Source organism: Astatotilapia calliptera, chromosome 7 (genome assembly GCF_900246225.1).
Source record: "Astatotilapia calliptera chromosome 7, fAstCal1.2, whole genome shotgun sequence".
In the NCBI taxonomy this organism is placed as follows: domain Eukaryota; kingdom Metazoa; phylum Chordata; class Actinopteri; order Cichliformes; family Cichlidae; genus Astatotilapia; species Astatotilapia calliptera.
In genome coordinates, this window is record NC_039308.1 from 11628001 (window position 1) to 11647871 (window position 19871).

Consider the following 19871-nt stretch of genomic DNA (forward strand, 5'->3'; position numbering starts at 1 on the left):
GGTACTTTATTACCTGACAGTCGCACACTTTTTTTTCATTTCCTTTCATTGTGTTATTTATGGGTTTGGATGGAAGCTGCTTTGTTCGGACAGCTTTTTTAAAGCATCCTGTGGTAATTTGAAGGAGCTAGCCAAACCAGCAGGATTGTGGTGACGTGCGCGCGCCGCACCTGACTCACCTTTGTGGTTTAACGAGGCGCGAGAGCACGGACAAGGAGCCTGAACCTGTGTGTGGGACCACTTTGGATTTATGTGTCTCTATTTTTCGGTGAAAACATGAGTAAAACGAAGAATAAGAGTGATAATAAGACGGAAAAGGCTTTGGCTGCGGAGAAAGAACAGTTCGGAAAACAACAGGTTAGTCACTTTGTTCCTGTGACGGATAACTTTTTGATGTCTTTCCCCCCAATCTGTGGATTTTAAAGTCTTCCTTATTGTTCACACCGTGTACTTGATGATAACTAGTTTTAACTGTCAAATGGGTACTACCAGACAGTATCGAAATGTCAAATTCTTCACTTCTTCTGACATATTAGTGGAAAATCTTGTTAAATATATCACGTGTCAAGGAAATTCACTGGTGTTATTTCTGTCATGTCTTAATCTTGAAGTTCAATCTGATGTGGCTGTGTTAACTAGTTCCTCGTGTCCTGATTGCTCTTCTTTCATTTCTTTTAGCTCCACAGCATCAGCAAAGCTGTCACCACAGCTGAAACACCACCAAAAGACAAACATGTACGCAGTATCCTTTTAACAGCAGGTTTCCTGCTAACCAGGCTTACTGGATATACAAAACAAATACAATTTCATAGATACATCTTTATTTTTTTTATAAATAGCTCATGCTGACTGGCTTATTGGGACAATGCTAACATTTGCTAAGGAAATAAAACCGAATCCCTGTAAGGTATTTGGGTAGGCTTCATAGGTATCAAATTAAAGAAAAGCAACTGAGATTCGGCTTTTGGGGATCCTCAGTGTATGTGCTAAATGTCACATTCTGGAGAGCATCTTGAGACATTTAGACATTTGAATGCATGAGTGAAAAGTTGTTGGCAATACCGGAGGGGGGGGGGAATCAGGACCTCTCCTTTAAAAAAATGGATTATTAATTGCAAAAAGTCACAATATGCCTTTGATCAACTTTGCTGAAAGTCTTTGTAAAGTTGTCAGTTAACATATTTTAAAGTTAACATAACATTTTCTTTAAAAAGAATTATCTGATGGAGACCCTCAACACCTTTTTTTAGTTATCAACTTTAGTTATCGCCCACCTCTGGCAAATAACAGCCTGAGAAATGTATCAGTCAATCAGTTTAGATACGTGATTTCTTGAGTTTTCAACTGTCCAACACTCTTCAACTTTGACTATACATGCAGTAATGTTTGGAATATTTCAGTGTATGGTAAAGTGGTGAACTGACCAGCAGTTGTCCCTAGATCAAAGCCATAGCGTGTGTAAAATATGTTGACTGTATATAAACCATTGCTTTCTCTCCCCCTTTGTCTTAAGCTTATCCACTGTCACCATCTCTTTTTAAAAAAAAATCATAATTGTGATGTTGATCTAATTGAGGAACTGAGGGATTCTATCTCTTCATATGATCCGAGCGGTGTCAGTCTCTCCTTTTATGATGAAACTGCTCAGTTATGGCAATCAATGTTATGCTTGTGTTTATTGTCACTTAGAAAACCTCATGCAGTTATTGAACTGTATTAAACTGTTACAGGGATTTATTAAGCTGTCAGTATAATTTAAACAGAAAACAAAAAGAGGTGAGAGGACCAAGTGGTCGTCATGGATCCAGGAGAGTTAAGTCCTGATTGTGGTGGTGTTTTTGAACCAATTTCACATGGGCACCACCAGGCATCTACGGTGAGCAAAGGGAGCCAAGGGGCCAGTGGACTCTCAGAAGACCTGTACAGTAGCCAGAGTGACTGAAACTGATAGCCACAGAGGGGTGGAAGCACACCGCTCTGATGTGCAGGGGGTTTGTTTGAATTACAATTCAGAATGAAAGCTTAATAGAAAAAGTGAATGAAAACAACTAATTCCCCCCAGGATTTTTTCATAATTTTTGAAAGCCCAAATCATAAATTGTATTAAAATGCAATAAATCAGAATCAGAATACTTTATTAATCCCGAGGGAAATTAGGGTTACAGCAGGCAGCACGCTAATGGCGCATGCGCACTTACAAAGGAACCTTCTGACCAACTTTACACAAACATCACATTGGGGAGACATGTCAGAAAGGTAGGCTGATAGGAAAAAAACAACGAAAATACACTACATGAGGTAAGAGGAGGAGAAAAAAAACTCCACTCAGACTGAGCTCCTAGTGGGAGAACAGTTTGATAACAGAAAAAACACCTCAGCACAAAAGCACATGACTATCAATACACCATAGAAACACAAGACAAGCAACAGGGGCGGTAAAGGGTAAGAGAGAGCCGGTGTATACAGCGCATCCGGTCCTGCAGCATATCTGCGCTGGTCCAGTTGACTGCCATCTTCCCCGGTAGGGCACAAGCATCGAAGGCGTTGGAAAGGGAGGGGGGATGAGTGAGTGCTTATCAGTGTAAGTGTATGTGTGTGCGTGTCCATAGTTTAGCTGAGACAGTGTCCTTCGGCCTATCAGGCTAAGTAAACAGTCCTCCAGCCAATCCAGGTGTCCTTGCATGGGACGGGAAGAATAGCCGTAACACAGTCGTTATCAGGGGACACCCAGTAAGTGGGGCCTTAATTTACAAAATGAACATATTGTATTTAGTACAATTTCAAACTAGGGACTGAGTAAATGAATGTATCGGGAAAACATTTACTGAAGTCATAATTTAAATCTTCTCAGATCAACCAGATATTCTCAGATTTTTTTTATTTCAACCAGAGCAGTCACCACCCTGCCAACCAGTTAAAAAGGTTGCCTGTTGAAGGCTTTGCCACCCTGCATTCATTTTTCAGACAGTTTGACAGTCGACTGCGATAGTGTGTCCGTACTTTCTTTGAACTGTTTGTGCATTGGTACTTGGGAGTCTCCTTGACAGCTGTACAGATATCATCATGGGAACTCATAAAGAGGGTGGAGCTACGGCCTTCTGGTCGTATGTCTTGAACCTACCTCTATCCAGCAACTCCATTGTGAGCTGGAAGTTTTGCTATCTGGTTCACAAAATCCTCAGGGATGGACACAGAAATGTAAGTTCAGTTTTTTGCATTTCCTTCACCTTATACTCTCCCGCACTCCGGTTGGTGATATGTAATCTCTTGTGTCTGTTTGATGTACAGGTGGTGACGGATTCTTACAGATACTGTCGTAATGTGAAAGATATGGGCACCCTCTGGGTGAGTAGCTGCCATATTGAAGCCGCAGCTTATATTTAAACTAGAGAATACAGTTTGGAGGTTTATCTATTAAAAAGCTTTATTTTTCATATTGAGAGTTTGTAAAAAGATCTGCAGTTACATGCATCTTTGTTTCACCTTTTTAAGATGTTGATTTCTAAAATAGTCCTTTTTTGTTTGTTTTTGTTTATTTTTTTTAAATTGGTGGTTTTGTTTGTCCATATTTGGAAACATCAGTATGACTCGCATTAATATTTATTAAAATATTTGTGTTGACTGAGTTGGTTGTTGGGTTAGTAAGGTGATTCAGTTTAAATATGATTGTTTTCTAAGCAACAAACTCTTTTTTTTTTTCTTTCTTTTTTTTTTTGTTCTGTTTTTTTTCTTTCCTGTCCAGGGAAACTTGCATGATCGATATGGGCACATTGTCGCCTTGTCTTCCAAATACCTCTGCCAAAAAATGGAATTTCATAAAAAGGTAATTACTCATAATTTTAGTGTTACGTTGGAACAAAGGTACATTTTTACAGCATAATCGGTGTTTTGTTGCTTTCTTGTTTCAAGAACTAGAAACAAAATGCTCTGTATTGCTGTTCCTACCCACATGCAGACTTACACAATCTCCTGTGTACTTAAACTGTACTTACTACTGTAAGTACAGTTGTACTTAAATTGAACTGCTCATATACCTTACCATATACGGACCATACTATATACCTTTAACATTTCAAAAAACATAAAAAGCGGCTAATCCAAATGGCAGTCAGTTAAGCGTGAAAAAAGGAGGAAAAACACGAGCATGTACTGTATCAGTCAAAAGTTTGGACGCAGTTTGCCTTCACTGCTTCTATTAGCCTTAGTTAAAGGCCTCAGATCCTAACCAAACAGAGCTTTCTTTGTGTGCCCATCATAATCCTGGAAACACTTCCAAAAGAAGTGTATTAACAGTTTTACTCTCTCATAAATAAAGGTTAAACATTTCTGGCAATTAAAGACAATTGTACAGAATTTTTAGAAAACCTTTAATTAGTACAATACAGGCTTTCTTGTCTGTAGGCAGCTAACATCCATGTGCTACAGGAAAGGGTTCCTTAATCAGTTGTTTTAATTAAGTAGCATAATATGACTTTTTTTTTTTTTTTTTTTTACAGCACAAGGTTATCCCAGGCAACCTGGAGGCCAGTGATGAGACTTTGGAGAAGGAAGCAGGAAGTGACATGAACAAAGTGTAAGTCGTCCACTTTTTTTTAAGCACAGGTAATGTGTTTCAGTTCTGCTTGAATATTTCTTGTTAAATGTTTTATATTGTAGGCTGGATATGACACAGGAGCTGTTGGATTACCTGGATGCTGGACTCAAGATGGCTGACACAGGTTAGTCCGTTAGGAGGGTCATTTTATAGATATATATATATATATATATATATATACACACACACACCCACACACACACAATACTAGTAACTAGTTTAGAATAAGTTGCTACTTAAACCAGGAATATTTTGATCAGTCTCTCAATACTTTCTGACATTATTTTCATTTCATTTATTTATTTATAAAGCACATTTAATAACAACAGAGAGTTGACCAAAGTGCTGTACAAAGTAATAATTAAGCAGTGACATTAACATCAACAACAGGTAAGAAAATTAAAAGGAAATTAGGATAAAAAGAATTGGTAACTCTCGTGCAGTATCAAAAGCCAAAGTGAAAAAAATGTGTTTTAAGATGTGACAGTTGGGGCCTTTCTAATGTGGAGAGAATAGAATAGAATAGAATTCAACTTTATTGTCATTGCACATGCACAGGTACAGGGCAACGAAATGCAGTTTGCATCCATCCAGAAGTGCTTTCTGGAGAGGTAGATCGTTCCACATTTTCGGCGCCACAACCACAAACGCCGATCCCCTCTATGAACCATCCTAGACTTGTGTAAGATAAGGAGTATATGATCACTTGATCAAAGGGCTCTAGAGGGCGTATAAAGCTGCAAAAGGTCAGACAAATAGTCTGGTGCCTGGCCATTTAGCGCTTTATAAGTCAAAAGTAAGATTTTAAATTTAATTCTAAAACTCGCTGGAAGCCAATGAAGGGAAGCAAGCACTGGAGTAATATGTTGGTGTCTCTTCACAAGAGTCAAAAGGAGGGCTGCAGCATTTTGTAAAAGTTGTACTGCAAATGTTGTACATTACTGTAGTGTGTCGTGTTTTCTGCACCACGCCAACTGGAGATTCCTTGAAATAATACGCCTTAGTTTACCTAAAAAATAGATAGTTTGAACCAACACATTAGTGTTCATTCTGTTCTTCAGCAAGTTAAAAACCCCTAATCAAATTCCCTAATTTGGCTTTAATGCCAAATAGTATTTCGCCAGGTGGAGGCCAACCAGGCCAAATCTACAACTCCAGCTGGGCAGTGCAGACTGATGCCACTCATACCTCTCATACAGGACTGCAGCTTTCTCTATCACTTCTGTGTGCGATTGTTGTTTAAGCTTCACAGCCGTGAGTGAAAAACAAATATTTATTTATTAAAATAAATCATGAAATAGTCAGCATTATTTAAAAAATGCCTTAAATCAATCATAACCTTTTCGTCACAGGCATTTCTCCAGATGTTCTTCTTGGACACAGAGACCGGTTCCGTGATCTGTTTATGAGGTGAATTATTTATTAGAGAAACTCACTAATCTATTTAACAGGAACAAAGTAAAATACATTTGCTGTTTAAGTGGTAGCTAAAACCTAATTTCCATTACAATGAAAAACATGTAAATAAAAATCTGAAAACGACAAAGAACGACAGTGACCTTAAAAGAAGAGGTCTGACACTGACTGTTATTTTTTTCTGTAGCCTCACACAGTTCTTTGACAAAGCCAGAGAAATGGAGTTCTTTAAAACTTTCATCCAGATCCCAGATCTCCCAGATGTAAGTGCCACAGATTTCTTTTTTTAACATATACGTGCTTTGCTCCTTCTGTTTTTGTGCCTTTTGTGTATGTTAATTGTATCATTGCCCCTCAGGCTCCTCCAAACTTCCTCCGAGCCGCTGCCTTGGCTGAGTACAAAAAACCAGTAGTAGTGACGCCAAATGAGGAGCATCATGAGGAGGAGGAGGATGTGGAGCCACAACCAGAGTTTAGAGAAGCTTCTCAAATGCCACAGGTATGGTACATAGTTGTCAGAGGATATGGTACTTTGAAATTCCACCAGCTTTGTGTGGTGTCAGTGCTGATATGTAGCTTTTTATCAAACCAGTACTATCTGCTCAACCAAATGAGAACACCTGATTCTTCAGTGGAGCAGAGAGAAATGGAAAATGACAGTCTGAAGAGAGAGCTAGATGTTCTGAAACCAGAATTACAGATCTTCAAGAATGAGGTAAATGGGATAAGATGACAGTGTTGGAGTGGCTGGTCACATAAATCTGAAAACCCTTCCTCTATGCAGTCAGCCATGGTCCTTCCATATGATGGCTAAGAGGATGCTAACTGTAGCATCCTCTGCTTTGTGATTGGTGATATTGATACATTGTGATCATTGTGCATTCATTAGGACTTGTATATTGAAAGTCATATTGAAACATTACCAAGTTTATGTTCAAATGTCTCATTTACAGCTTGTAATTGTAAAATGTGTTTGTTTCTGTGTTGTTCACAAATTAACCAAAACAGCAAGACAAGAAGTCCTTGTCAATAATTGTAAGTTTCTTCTTCCTTCCCCAGGCTCAGAGGTGTGTAACAGAGTTAAAGAGTCAAGTGAACCGACTGCAGGCTGAGGTCGAGGAGCAGCGCACCCACAAGCAGATGGCAATGGTTGAAAACGAACACCTGCGCATGGAAGTGGAGGCTTTACGAAGCACTAATGTGGCTAACATCGGGGCACAGATTGGATTCAAGGAGGCAGATGGTGAGAGTTCAGATGTGAGCATGCAGCTGAATTAGCAATACAAAAAGAGCTAAAACTGAGTAAAAAGGTGCATCTTCTTCCTAACTACACAGGCAGAGCTCAAGCAGCAGAGCTTCGTTTCACTCAACTTAAAGAGAGACATGCAGAGCTGGTTAGCAGCCATGCTGACCTAATGAAGAAGGTAAATTGCAGTTTCTTTTATGTTTATTTTTAACTTCCTTAGCTGTCGCCTTTTAAAAATTGAAATTAGAACGTTGAACCACATTGTTCAACTCAATTAATGATAGAGATAATTGGAGATGGTGATAGGTGAATTTTGTTACCTTCTTACAGACCCCATCCTGCTGTTTTCCTGTGTTTCTCATTTTTGTAGCAATGAGAAACACAGCCTTTACCTTCTTAGTTATTATGGAATGTATTTTAATCATGTGCAGAATACAGAAACGGTGAAGATTATGTCAAGCACCAAACAAGAGCACGATGATTTGCAGAGGGCTAAATATCAGCTAGAAACTGAGCTGGAAAATCTACGACGGGAGAAAAGCAATGTGGTAAGACCTGCATCAGACATAGTTTTGTGTTGATGAACAAAAGCTGTTGTCACTATTGATCTTTTCTTTCTTTCTTTTTCTTTTTTCGTCCTGATCAGATGAATCAGCAGCAGATGGAGGTGGACCGCCTGAACCAAGAACTGCTGGAGCAAAGAGCAGAGCTTGCCACCTTGCGCAGTACTCTGGAGAGTAAAGAGAAGGTAAGACTGTAATATGACCACAGATTTCATGGCAGAACACATCTATTTTTAGACTTTTGGGAAAACCCTTGTTGTTCTTTCAGCTGCTCCTTTCAGGGGTTGCCAGAGCTGGCCATCTGCCTCCATCTCAACCTGTTCCAAGCATCCTTCTCTGTCACACCAACCCTCTGCATGTCCTCCTTCACTACATCCACGAATCCTTTGCAGTGGTCCTTCCTCTTTTCCTCCTGCCTGGCAGCTCTAAAGTTAACAACCTTTCTCCAGTATAGCTTCTAGCCCTCCTTTGCATATATCCAAACCATCTCAGCCTTGCCTCCCTAACTTTGTCTTCATAATGGTCGACCTCAATGTACTAATTTCTCTGATATAGTAATTCTAATCCTGTCCGTCCTCTTTACCCCTAATGAAAAACGTAACATCTTTAACTTTTCTACCTCTAGCTTGTCCTCCTGACTTTTGCTATCCTGCTGTCACTAATTGTCCCTGACATTTGTCTCCACCCTGCCTGCAGTCTCTTCTTCCCTCGCTTGTGCTTGTCTGTTTATGTGAATTGTTGACCCCAGTTATAAAAAATTCATCTACCATCACTATTGCTCCTTGCAGCTTCACCTTTACTCCTGCTTGACCTCATCTGTTAACCTGTCCATCACCATTGCAAACAATAAGGGGCTCAGAGCCAATCCCTCATCTAGTCTTGCCTCCATCTTGAACCCATCTTTAACATCTACCGCACACCTAACTACTGTCTGTCGTCGCATATATCCCATCCTCACGTACTTCTCAGACTCATCCTATAGTACCTGGGATAGGCTCTAGAGTGTTGAAAGCATCTTGGTGCCTGATAACCAATGCCAAAAACACATTGGGCATTGAGTTCTCATATGAGTATGAGTTCTCAAGATGTCTTTGTGTTTCTTTAGGAGGGATCTCAGGTGAGCAGCAGTTTGACAGCTCTGCAGGCTGAGCGGGAAGTGCTGCTACGCTCTGCAAGAGAAAAAGATGCAGAGCTTACCACTCTGAGACAACAGGCACAACTGCAGCAGAGCTCCCTGGACTTGGAGAGAGACAGGACCAACCGAGAGCTGGAGGATCTGAGAGCTCAGCTACAGCAGCAGGTCTGAAACACGCATCACTAAAAGGTCCAGAGTGAAATACAACATGTCTTTCACAGGGCTAATGATATTAATATATCAATAATGTATTAGCTCAGGAATAGACTGCCAACCTATCCAGGGTTTATCCCTCCTCTTGCCCTGTGACAGCTAGGTTAGGTACCCAACCACAACACTGAATTGAATAAGTAGCAGAGGATGAATGGAAAGATTTCGTCTTCAGGCATTGCAAAAAATGTCCACACTTTGGTATTTTGATATCTGTAACGCTTTGCTTATGTGTTTTCTCTGTATTATTGTAGGGTCTTTTCAATTGCAGTTCAAAGCACTATGCAACTTTTATTGTGATTTGGTGCGATATAAATACAATAAAATTGAATTGGCTCAGTAGCTTTGTTTAAGACATGTTCAAATATCAATTCAGTTTTAACCTCTTTATGTTAAACTACATTATAAAATCATACTTACTCCTTAGAGCTATAAATATCCAGGTATCAAGCCATGTTAGTGATCTTTAAATGAACTTTCCAAACTGGTTGAGTGCTCCATTAACTTGGCATGACAGTCCTGTAACACTGTCAGACTTTAAAAGCTAAGATTAAAAGCCTCAGAACCAGATTTCTATTCCACATATTGTCTCCCTCCTATAGCCTCTGTACAACATCTGTAACACTGCGTGTAAAAGGACTGCCTGACCTTTGTCATGATATTGGTTGTTCAGCCTTGAACCACTTAGGCCCATCTTTCTTTTTACTTCCTTATCAAACACAGCTCTGTCTTGTGTTTACTTTTACTTTATTTGCCTCATTGATGATTGTGTTTTTCTTTGCTGTACTGGAAGCATTTATAATTGGCACAAAAGTGCCCCTAAACTTGTTGTATAATATAATTCTGTCTGCTTTTCTGTGTCTTCTGTGTTTCCTGTAGCTTGCCATAAATGCAGCACAGAAGTTGGAAATTGACAGGCTCAAGCGAGATTTGGAATCCACACGAGCAGAACTGACACAAGCAAACAACATCCTGCAAAGCAAAGAAATGGTCAGAACATTTAGATCAAAACTGCTGTAAACTTATTTTCTAGCATCTACAAGCCTTGAAGATTATAAGATAAGACTTATTTGTAAATGGAAAAACGTTTTTAAAATCTGTTTCTCAGAGTGGTACCCAGCTAAACAACACACTGGCAGGGCTGCAGGTGGAAAAGGAGGGGTTGCTGCGTATGATGCGGGAACAGGAGGCTGAGCTGAAAACCCTCAGACAACAAACTCATCTTCAACAGTCCTCTCTAGAGCAGGAGAGGCAGAGGAGCAGCATGGAACTGGGAGGCTTACATGCCCAGTTACAGCAACAGGTCCAGTTTTCTGTTTGTCGCTCTATTTTAAGACTTTATAACTGACTAATTATTAACTTCGTGTGTATGTGTGTGTGATAAATCAGGCTTCTCGTGAAAGTCAGCTAGCCCAGAAGCTGCAGGAGGAGCAGTTTTGTCTGCTACAGTGTGCAGTGGTGGAAGCTGAGGGCATCATACTGGACGCTGTGGCCAAACTGGATGACCCTATACATGTCCGCTGCATCAGCTCTCCTGGTAAAATCACTATTATTTTCCCTCCTCAAAGAAAATCCCTTTAAAAAGAGTTTTTAAAAAATATTTTAAGGACGGAAGCTTTTTATTTATTTGCATTCAGTTGCCCATGTGTTTGAAAAGTGTGCAGTACATTATATAACCAAAGAAAAGCCATAGAATAGGCATTTTAATACAAAAACAAAACAAACTGAATAAAATCAGCAAACCTCTATTCTAAGACATTAATAAATATTGACATTGGTTCATCTGTTTGAGGAAACACACGAAGAAAGTAAACACATGGCTGATGCCTTTTAAATTTCAGAGATGACTGAAGTTCTTCATATAACTCATAGCATTCAATAGCAACAGCAATCTTCAACACAGATGTGCAGATGTGCACATTATGATATGGAAAATCCTCCACTGAAAATAAAGATTCAGTCTACACACACATTTAACGATTCATCATGATGGAAAACTATAAGTTGTTACTTCAGCACAGCTACACAAAACTTTATACAATAAATTAACATGGTAACCAAAAATCTTTAATCCTCAGACCTTGCCATTTTGCTTTTCCATACAGTTTGTTTTTGATCAGTTCTTTGTGTTTGACAGATTATTTGGTGAACCGAGCGGAAATCACCCTGAATTCTATTGACAAAATGCAGCAGAGCCACTCGGCCTATCTGGGAAACAGTAATGGTACGTTGGGAATTGTGGGTGTGTTCAGTTCAAGTCAGGTACATCAACTGATTAGTTTGTTTAATCCTTCCCTGTTCTGTCTAGATGCCAGTGGTTTGCTAAGAGCAGTCACACAGTTTTCCCACCTTGCTGCTGACACAATTGTTAACGGATCGGCAACATCTCACTCAGCCCCTGTCGACCAGGCGAACTGTAAGAAACGTACATAGTTGTTGTAACTGTCGTAACACTTGCTAAATATTTTCTACACAGAAAGTTGAATGCTGTGTGTTGGACTCATACAGATCTGACTGACAGCTGTCGGGACTGTGCCAATCACTGCCTTCACTTCTTGAAGGATTTGAAGATTCAGGCGAGTTTACAGCGAGCAGACCCGTCTGCAATACGCTATACTGTTCAACGCATCCTCGCTGTAGGACAGGTGGGACTGAATTTATATTTAACCAATTAACAAGACAGTATTGTGTGTATGTATGAGTGTGAGAGAGAGAAATTGTCAAGTGTGTATGTGTAAAATTGAAAATGAGGGTGGGTGAGCAGTGAACCGCTCCCTCCATGACCATGTTTCCATGTTATTGAGATAATGGCAAGAAAAGTGCCAACTTTTTTGCAGGTTTCCAAAGATCCTGAACTTGACCTCTCAATACTCGCTACTGAGACTCATGTTTGCTGTAACTGTGTGACTCTTGTTTAGGATTTGCGTCCGAAAGGGCATGATGTGCTAAAAGAAGAACTAGGAAGCATGGTGGACAAAGAGATGCTCGCCACATCTTCTGCCATTGAAGAGGCTGTCTTGCGAATGGATGTAAGAACAACCATCAGATAATTTATAAAATATATATAAGATGATCTTTTTGATATATCAAAAATAAGCATTCTCTACTATGACCTGTCTACGCAAAGCTACTGTTCTCTGAATTATATTTCTATCATTTATCTCACATAGACATCTGTTCTTTCTTTTTTTTTTTTTTCATAGGAAATACTGAGTCAGGCAAAGAAAGACAATACTGGTGTCAAACTGGAGGTCAATCAGAAGTAAGAAAAATCCTAAAGAATCATCATAAAATTATTTATTTCTGTGGTGGTTATTTTCCTCCTCTCTTACTTACAATCTGTGTGTTTGCTTCATCACAGTATCCTGGGATCCTGCTCAGACCTGATGAAGGTAGGAAAGTGGGCAATATTCAAATAATTTTGTGAACTTTAGTTAACTCTTGTTTCCTGTATTTACTGTGGTGCTCTCTCTTCTCTCCAGGCTGTTCACATGCTGGTGACTGCTGCTACTGACCTACAGAAAGACATTGTGGAAGGAGGAAGGGTAAGTTGATGTCACCCTAAAGATAAAATTGCAGGACAAGTTCAGACATTCTGTCTTTTTATTCATCAAACACGATGCAGAATGGAAAAAATGTGGGAAAAATCATGATTATCCTTTATTATTATTACCTTATTCTTCTTCACATTAACATGTAAAAGTGGCCTTTTTAGAGCTAAAAGCTCTCGAGCAAAATTGTGTGTGAGTGGGGCTTACAGACGTGTGTGTGTGTGTGTGTCAGTCCAGTCACTGAGTGTTCAACAGTCTGATGGCTTGGGGGAAGAAACTGTTTCGCAGTCTGGCAGTGAGGCCCTGAATGTTCTGGTAACACTTGCCAAAAGGCAGCAGAGTGTGTGTGTGTGAGGGGTCCGTGGGGTCTTCCACAATGCTGAGTGGGTGCGAATAGTGTCTGTGATGGAGGGAAGAGAGGCTCCAATTATCTTCTCCATTGTGATACCATTTGAACAACTAACAGTCTTACCTATAAATTTCAATATATCCAGTGTTTTAGCATTTTGCTAAATTTTGGCAATGAGCAAGAAGCAGAATCTGCAGTTGGTGTTTTATCGAGTGACCCATTTGTTCCATTTGTGCTGTCAGGGTGCAGCAACTGTTACTGAATTCTATGCCAAAAACTCTCGCTGGACCGAAGGACTCATCTCTGCTTCCAAAGCTGTGGGCTGGGGGGCCACACAGCTGCTGTAAGTTCAGAAATTTATCAAAACCCACTTACTGATTGATATTCTGAACAATACAATTTGTAAATAATAAATAAAACTGTAAATGGATGGTTTACTTTCATGTTTAGGGACTCAGCTGACCGGGTTGTGGGTGAAAAAGGCACATATGAGGAGCTCATCGCCTGCTCACATGAGATTGCTGCAAGCACTGCTCAGCTAGTTGCTGCTTCCAAGGTACAAACTCATGTCAAACATATTTGTGTTGGTTTGTTAGGTATCAACATACAAAGTCATGTTCAGGCTCTCGAATCTTGAAGAAATGTGGAATTTAAAAAAAAAAAAGTACCAGCACTCCTCTGTTAAATTAACAATACTGTGAAAACACATTTGCCCTCTGCCTGATTTCTTGTGTTTTTGCATATTTTCCCAATTACATGTTTCAGTTTATCAAACAAATGTTAATATTGGGTAAAGATAAACCAAGTAAATACAAAATCCAGTTTTAAATAATGATTTTATTTATTAAGGGGGAAAAAAACTACCAAAATCTAGCTTGAAAAAGTCATTTAAGCCTAATGTTTGTGAAGGTCATCCAGGAGGAGCATATGCTGCAGAACTTATAAGGCTGGTATCAGATGCATTCCCTAACAGCAATGTAACTCCTTGTTCCTGGTTTCTATCTACTGCTTCAAGCTCTGGAAGTTGCATTTAAGTGGGAATGTGCACAGGAAGCTTTAACACTTAATCCCTCACCTGCAACCACATCTTATGCTTGTACTCCTACCACAGAAATTAAACATTCTCAGCTATGGTGTCTATCAAACATGACCAGTCTCACTCATATTCATCTGTTGGACCAATTTATGGTATAAAGCATCTAGTCACATAAACCCAAGTTCACTGCAGCAATTGGTGGAGTCCCTGATTTTAAGCCCTATGGGAGTGTCCCCAAGAGGGTCACGGACCCCCTGTTGATCCTCTACCTAATCACATGAGCCAATGAGGGAAATGGGTGTGGGTCGCAATCAGCCAAGGTTTTAGGTGAATTGGAGCGATCGTGGCTCAAGAGTTGGCAGTTGGTCTTTTAATCGGAAGGTTGTCGGTTCGAGCCCCGGGCCGGACAGTCTCGGTCGTTGTGTCCTTGGGCAAGACACTTCACCTACCGCCTACTGGTGATGGCCAGAGGGGCCGATGGCGCGATATGGCAGCCTCGCTTCTGTCAGTCTGCCCCAGAGCAGCTGTGGCTAGATCTGTAGCTTGCGTCCAGCAGTGTGTGAATGTGAGAGTGAATGAATAGTGGAATTGTAAAGCGCTTTGAGGGTCTCGAAAAGCGCTATATAAATGCAATCCATTATTAATCCACTGTGAAACCTAGTCCCAACCAACTATTGATTTACTGAGATGAAATGGATCAAAGGAGCTGGTTCCACAGAAGAGGGGCCTGAAAGCTGAAGGATTTACCTCCCCTTCTACTTTTAAATATCCAAGGAACCACAGGAATACCAGCAGTCTGAGAGTGAAGCTCTCAATCTGGATTTAACAGGGAGCCAATGAAGAGAAGCCAAAATGGCAGAAATATGTTTCCTCTTTCTAGTCCCTGTCACTTTTCTCTTTTCTGGGTCAACTGAAGGCTTTTCTGGGAGTTTTTAGAACAACCTGATAATAATGAATTACAGTAGTCCAACCTGGAAGTAATAAATGCATGAACTCCTTCAACATATTTGTTTAATATGCATTTTGAAGGATATATCCAGGTCAAAAATGACTCCAAGAACAATCTAGATAGACACCATGTTTCTAAGATGTTTTTATATAGCAGAGTACAGTTACTTCAGTTATATATGAATTAGCCTCTTCAATATTAGAAAAACTTCTCAGTATTTTCAACTTGAATTGTTGCATACATGTCATGTCAAAGTAGGTGAGGTAAACATGGTCGTGGATAAAATGAATTTATTGATACTGATATAATAACATATTTGTGGACTATAAGTTACTAGCTGTTACTATCAAACTTAATATAATTAATTAAGGATTTTTTCTTTTGTCTGAATTTTGGCGCCACCTGCATCACAGTTAAAGTACTGATAACCTATATTTGGTCTAAATCTGGACAAGAGTGAGGCTATCCAGTTTTGTTTTTCGTTTTTTTAACAAACAACAAAAGTGAGCTGGATCATATGATCCACTGAAGGAGAAACATGGATTATCAGAATTTAAATACAACAGAGTTCTTTTGGCATGATTGTAAACATGATGTTCACGCACAAAAACTCTCCAGTGTGGCTAAAACAAGAGGAGTGGGCTAAAATGCCTCCACGGAAATGTGGTTTAAACTACCAGGTGAACAAACACTTGACAACAAACAAACACTTCACTATATTTATCAAAGGGCAAAAAGAATTGGACATGTATCAGCAATAAACTGTTGTCAGTGCAAGTTAAAGCAGCTGATAGTGGCATACATATATGCCAAATGGGCTCTAAATGCCAATCGACAACAGTGTCATTAAGCACAATGTTAGAAACATAAAACATAAAGGTGATAAAAGAATGTGTGCAATGCTCTACATTCAAGGGAAAGAACATCATACGAAGCATGAAAAGAAAGGAAAAAAGTATCTGCTGATCCACAGCATTCCTTGGTGTTCCACCCTTCATTCATTCATATCTCTCTGGTTTTAGCAAATTTCTTAACAAAAGAGATCTATTAAAGGCTATTTTAAGGTACTAGGTTAAATATGCCAATGTTTAGTAACAGTTCTTTTTACACCTTCAGATGAATGTTCGGGGGTCAATAGGTCACTCTTCACTACACCTTTAACTCTGTCCAAACCATCCTCAAGTACCTTATAGCTACAGGTTTTTTCTAAAATTATTATACACACAGATGCGTTACTCAAAATTGTCATTACTGAATGTTCTTCTCAATCTTTATAGCTGAATGAACAGAAAGCTGTTTTTGCATTATGGTGAAGCTACTAAAATGTACAATTGCCTTTCTATCTGTTTTCTATAAATACAAATATGAAGTGATTTGTTTGATGTTTTGTTTTTTTTCTTTTTCTTTTCTTTTTTCAAGCAAGTACACCATGGAATGAAACAGATTCACTACTGTCCCGTGAAAATTGCACAGTTGCGCATTGATGATTGTTGCTTTGCTACATTTTGGAAGGAATTTAATTCTTCTTAGCCTTTTGGCTTTTATGTGACAGTGGAAGTTGCTGGTTACTTTCCAAATTTGATTTCTCAATGAAACCAAAAGACGTGGTTTTTTTATGAAGTGAAATTTCCCTTTTAAGCCTTTCAGGTTTAAAGGGAAACTTCACTTCAGTGACTGAGTCTCAAAGAGGTAGAAATAGCCATTATTACATTAAAACCTAGAACAAAGACAAAACATGCATACAGCTCTGTGACTTTATGTAACTACTTAGAACCACCTCAGCCAGCATGGTCACCCAGTTACATCCTTTGAAATGTGCCTGCTCTGTGCCCATACATGCACCACATAGTGAAAAACTGTCCTTATGGAAAACAAACTTACTGCTACTCATTCCAGGTAAAAGCTGACCGCAACAACAAGAAGCTGAATACGCTGCAGCAGGCCTCAAGGCATGTAAATGACATGGCTGCTGTGGTCGTCACCTCCACCAAACACGGGCAGCAGCAGATCTCTGACCACGGTGAGAGGAGAAGCTCATGTTGCAAGAAAATAGCTGATGCTTCACATTTTTAGTAACCCTTTATAATAACAGCATAGTTTTGGCTAAAAATGGCAGCATACATGTAAGCAAACAATAAATCTATACAACTTGGTGAGTGTAAGTTTAACACTTACTTTAGCCCTTTTTTTGGCCTCTTATTTCTGACACTTTCTGCTGCTTAATACTTAACTGTGTTAAACAGCGGGCCAACCTGTCTACCACTGAGCATAGCATAGCTGAGCTAGCCTACAGCTTTAAGGCTTGTGAGGGTTTTTTGTTCATCTATCTCATTAGTCCGTTTGATCAGCAGCAGTTTAGCATAAAATCAACCAGACTAATCAAAATGTTTAAATGCTTAAAGTAACCATGAAATTGGCTGATTATTCTATGATGCAGCTTTGACACTCCAACTGATATTGTTGCCTTTACAGGCTTGATGGACTTCTCCGGCATGTCTCTGATCAAGCTTAAAAAAGAAGAAATGGAAGCTCAGGTCAGATAACATGTCTCTGAATGGATTGTTTAATTGTTTGTCCTTATGTGCAACTTGCTTGTTGTTCTGGATCATGTATAAGACAAGTTAAGCCACCTTTTAAAGAAACAGTATTGTGACTATGTGAAATCAATGTAGTTAAAAACATGCAATGACAGTTTTGGATCTTAGACTAGGTCATTGGGTTTTTAGACGTCTGGAAGCCATTGCCAGATCTTGTGCTCTTTGAATCTTTCAGGTTAAGGTGCTGCAGCTGGAGAGCCAGCTGGAACAGGAGCGAGTACGCTTGGGGGAACTGAGGAAGAGGCATTACGAGCTTGGTGTGTCAGGGGATGAAGGGGATGGAGTTGATAGCTTCCCACCACCGCCACCACCTGCTCTGCTTGACTCCACTGCAGTGCCCCAGTCCTTTGCACAGACACAACCTTATTCAAACACCCCAGGTTTTTCACAATCAAATCCCTTTGCACCGAATCAAACACAGTCCTCCTCTCTGCCACAGTCTTACACGCCATCTCAGACCTACACGCCTTCTCAGACCTACACGCCTTCTCAGACCTACACGCCTTCTCAGACCTACACGCCTTCTCAGACCTACACGCCTTCTCAGACCTACACGCCTTCTCAGACCTACACGCCTTACCAGCCCTATATCCCACCTCAGCCTTTCACACCATCTCAGCCCTACACTCCAAACCAAAGTAACTTAAATCCTCACTCTTATTCATTGTCACAACCCTCACAACCCACATCCAGTCCTGCTCAGCCTAAACAGACCCAGGCTGCCTCACATAACAGCACAGAGCAACACACCAAACTAAGCCTAAAAAAAACAAATATCTTTACCAAATCTGGGAACTTGCTGAAGAATGCGGTGAGTGCTTCTCTTACTAAAGTTTTATAATCATCTTATCCCAAGGATATTTGGAGTAGGTGGTGTTTACATGCGTCCTGTTTTTCTTCTATTGGCAGTTCAAACGGAGTGAACATGGAACAGGAGAATCTTGAAGCTGACTGAGGAAGAATCTGACTTAAAGATTTAAGCTAATCACTCACTAGAGGAAAAAAAATATGCTTTCATATTTTGGAAACACTGACTTTTACCTCTACATGTATCACTTGTTAAGGCTCCTGAAAATGTTGTGTTAGAGGAATTTCAAATCAACATTTCTTTGTGCTCTTAATTTGGAAATTAAATGGTAATATTTGAATTATAACACTGATGGCTATATTAAAAATGAGATAATTGTCTGAAATAAAGTTGTATTGTTCAGTTTTCTTTAGGTTTTCTATTCACAATATTTTAATCATTTTGTGATTGGATCACATTAACGACAACAGCACTGGATGAGTGTCAGACATTAACCTTCAAAAATGTTTGGTGGCAAAACAGCTTCCGCCACGAAGGCTCCGTTATCCAGGCATATCCTACCAGGAGGACTATATGCTGCAGAACTTATAAGGCTGGTATCAGATGCATTCCCTAACACTGGTGAGCCAGCAATGTAACTCCTTGTTGCTGGTTTCTATCTACTGCTTCAAGCTCTGGAAGTTGCATTTAAGTGGGAATGTGCACAGGAAGCTTTAACACTTAATCCCTCACCTGCAACCACATCTTATGCTTGTACTCCTACCACAGAAATTAAACATTCTCAGCTATGGTGTCTATCAAACATGACCAGTCTCACTCATATTCATCTGTTGGACCAATTTATGCTATAAAGCAGAAAGTCACCTAAACCCCTCCTACCAAGGAAAAGAGTGGTAGCAGATGCTGAGGGCCAAGTGTCTGACGCCACTGATACTAAGGCGCACCAACAGGTGCTGCCACCTGCTTATGAACTCCCAAATGCTATGTGAATGCTGTTGTTGAGAACACTGCCAAAATCTGTTTAGATAAGAGTCAGACATATTAATTTACTCAAGGTCAACAGTAATAAAACGGCTCTTGGTTGCAGCTCCCATGGCCCTAATCTGGAAGACTATTCATTGATGTAGACAGTTGCACCATCTGGCTATGCCCAGAAATTTGCCACCTGGGTGTCGTTCTGGACTCAATACTTTCTGTCTAGATGCATATCAAATGTGTCGCCAAAGCAGTACGTTCCCACCCAATGAACAACTCTTGACTTTAGCCACCCTCCCTCACTCTGTAAAAGAGACCCTTATCTTGTTTTTTCTGGCCTTGGATGTTGGGGTGCTCCGGGATGTGGTTGCAGTAGGCCCACTTATTCCCACTGTGTGGCAGGGTAGTATGGGGAATTGAGGTACCTACTGAGCCAGTTGGA

The 19871-nt window shown here is 39.9% G+C and overlaps 1 protein-coding gene across 1 annotated transcript; it reads left to right on the forward strand.

Annotated features, from left to right (window-relative positions):
- The first annotated feature begins 92 nt into the window (after positions 1-92).
- hip1r (huntingtin interacting protein 1 related) lies at positions 93-18856 on the forward strand. Its single transcript, XM_026173070.1, has 33 exons — positions 93-357; positions 679-742; positions 3056-3198; positions 3289-3345; positions 3743-3823; positions 4497-4573; positions 4657-4718; positions 5708-5848; positions 5947-6004; positions 6198-6273; positions 6369-6509; positions 6603-6725; positions 7070-7253; positions 7346-7434; positions 7688-7804; positions 7903-8004; positions 8925-9119; positions 10044-10154; positions 10273-10467; positions 10554-10701; positions 11302-11388; positions 11473-11580; positions 11673-11809; positions 12083-12193; positions 12368-12426; positions 12526-12556; positions 12647-12709; positions 13307-13407; positions 13515-13620; positions 16946-17069; positions 17522-17583; positions 17822-18457; positions 18556-18856. The coding sequence occupies exons 1-33, from the start codon at positions 277-279 to the stop codon at positions 18589-18591; spliced, it is 3906 nt and encodes a 1301-aa protein (XP_026028855.1). The 5' UTR covers positions 93-276; the 3' UTR covers positions 18592-18856.
- Positions 18857-19871: the final 1015 nt, after the last annotated feature.

Bases quoted from the DNA above. Each gene is read 5' to 3' on its own strand.
- hip1r (XM_026173070.1), top strand. From the start codon at position 277: ATGAGTAAAACGAAGAATAAGAGTGATAATAAGACGGAAAAGGCTTTG. The intron at 6,510-6,602 runs GTATGGTACATA...TTATCAAACCAG, and splicing joins AAGCTTCTCAAATGCCACAG to TACTATCTGCTCAACCAAAT. The intron at 8,005-8,924 runs GTAAGACTGTAA...GTGTTTCTTTAG, and splicing joins CTCTGGAGAGTAAAGAGAAG to GAGGGATCTCAGGTGAGCAG.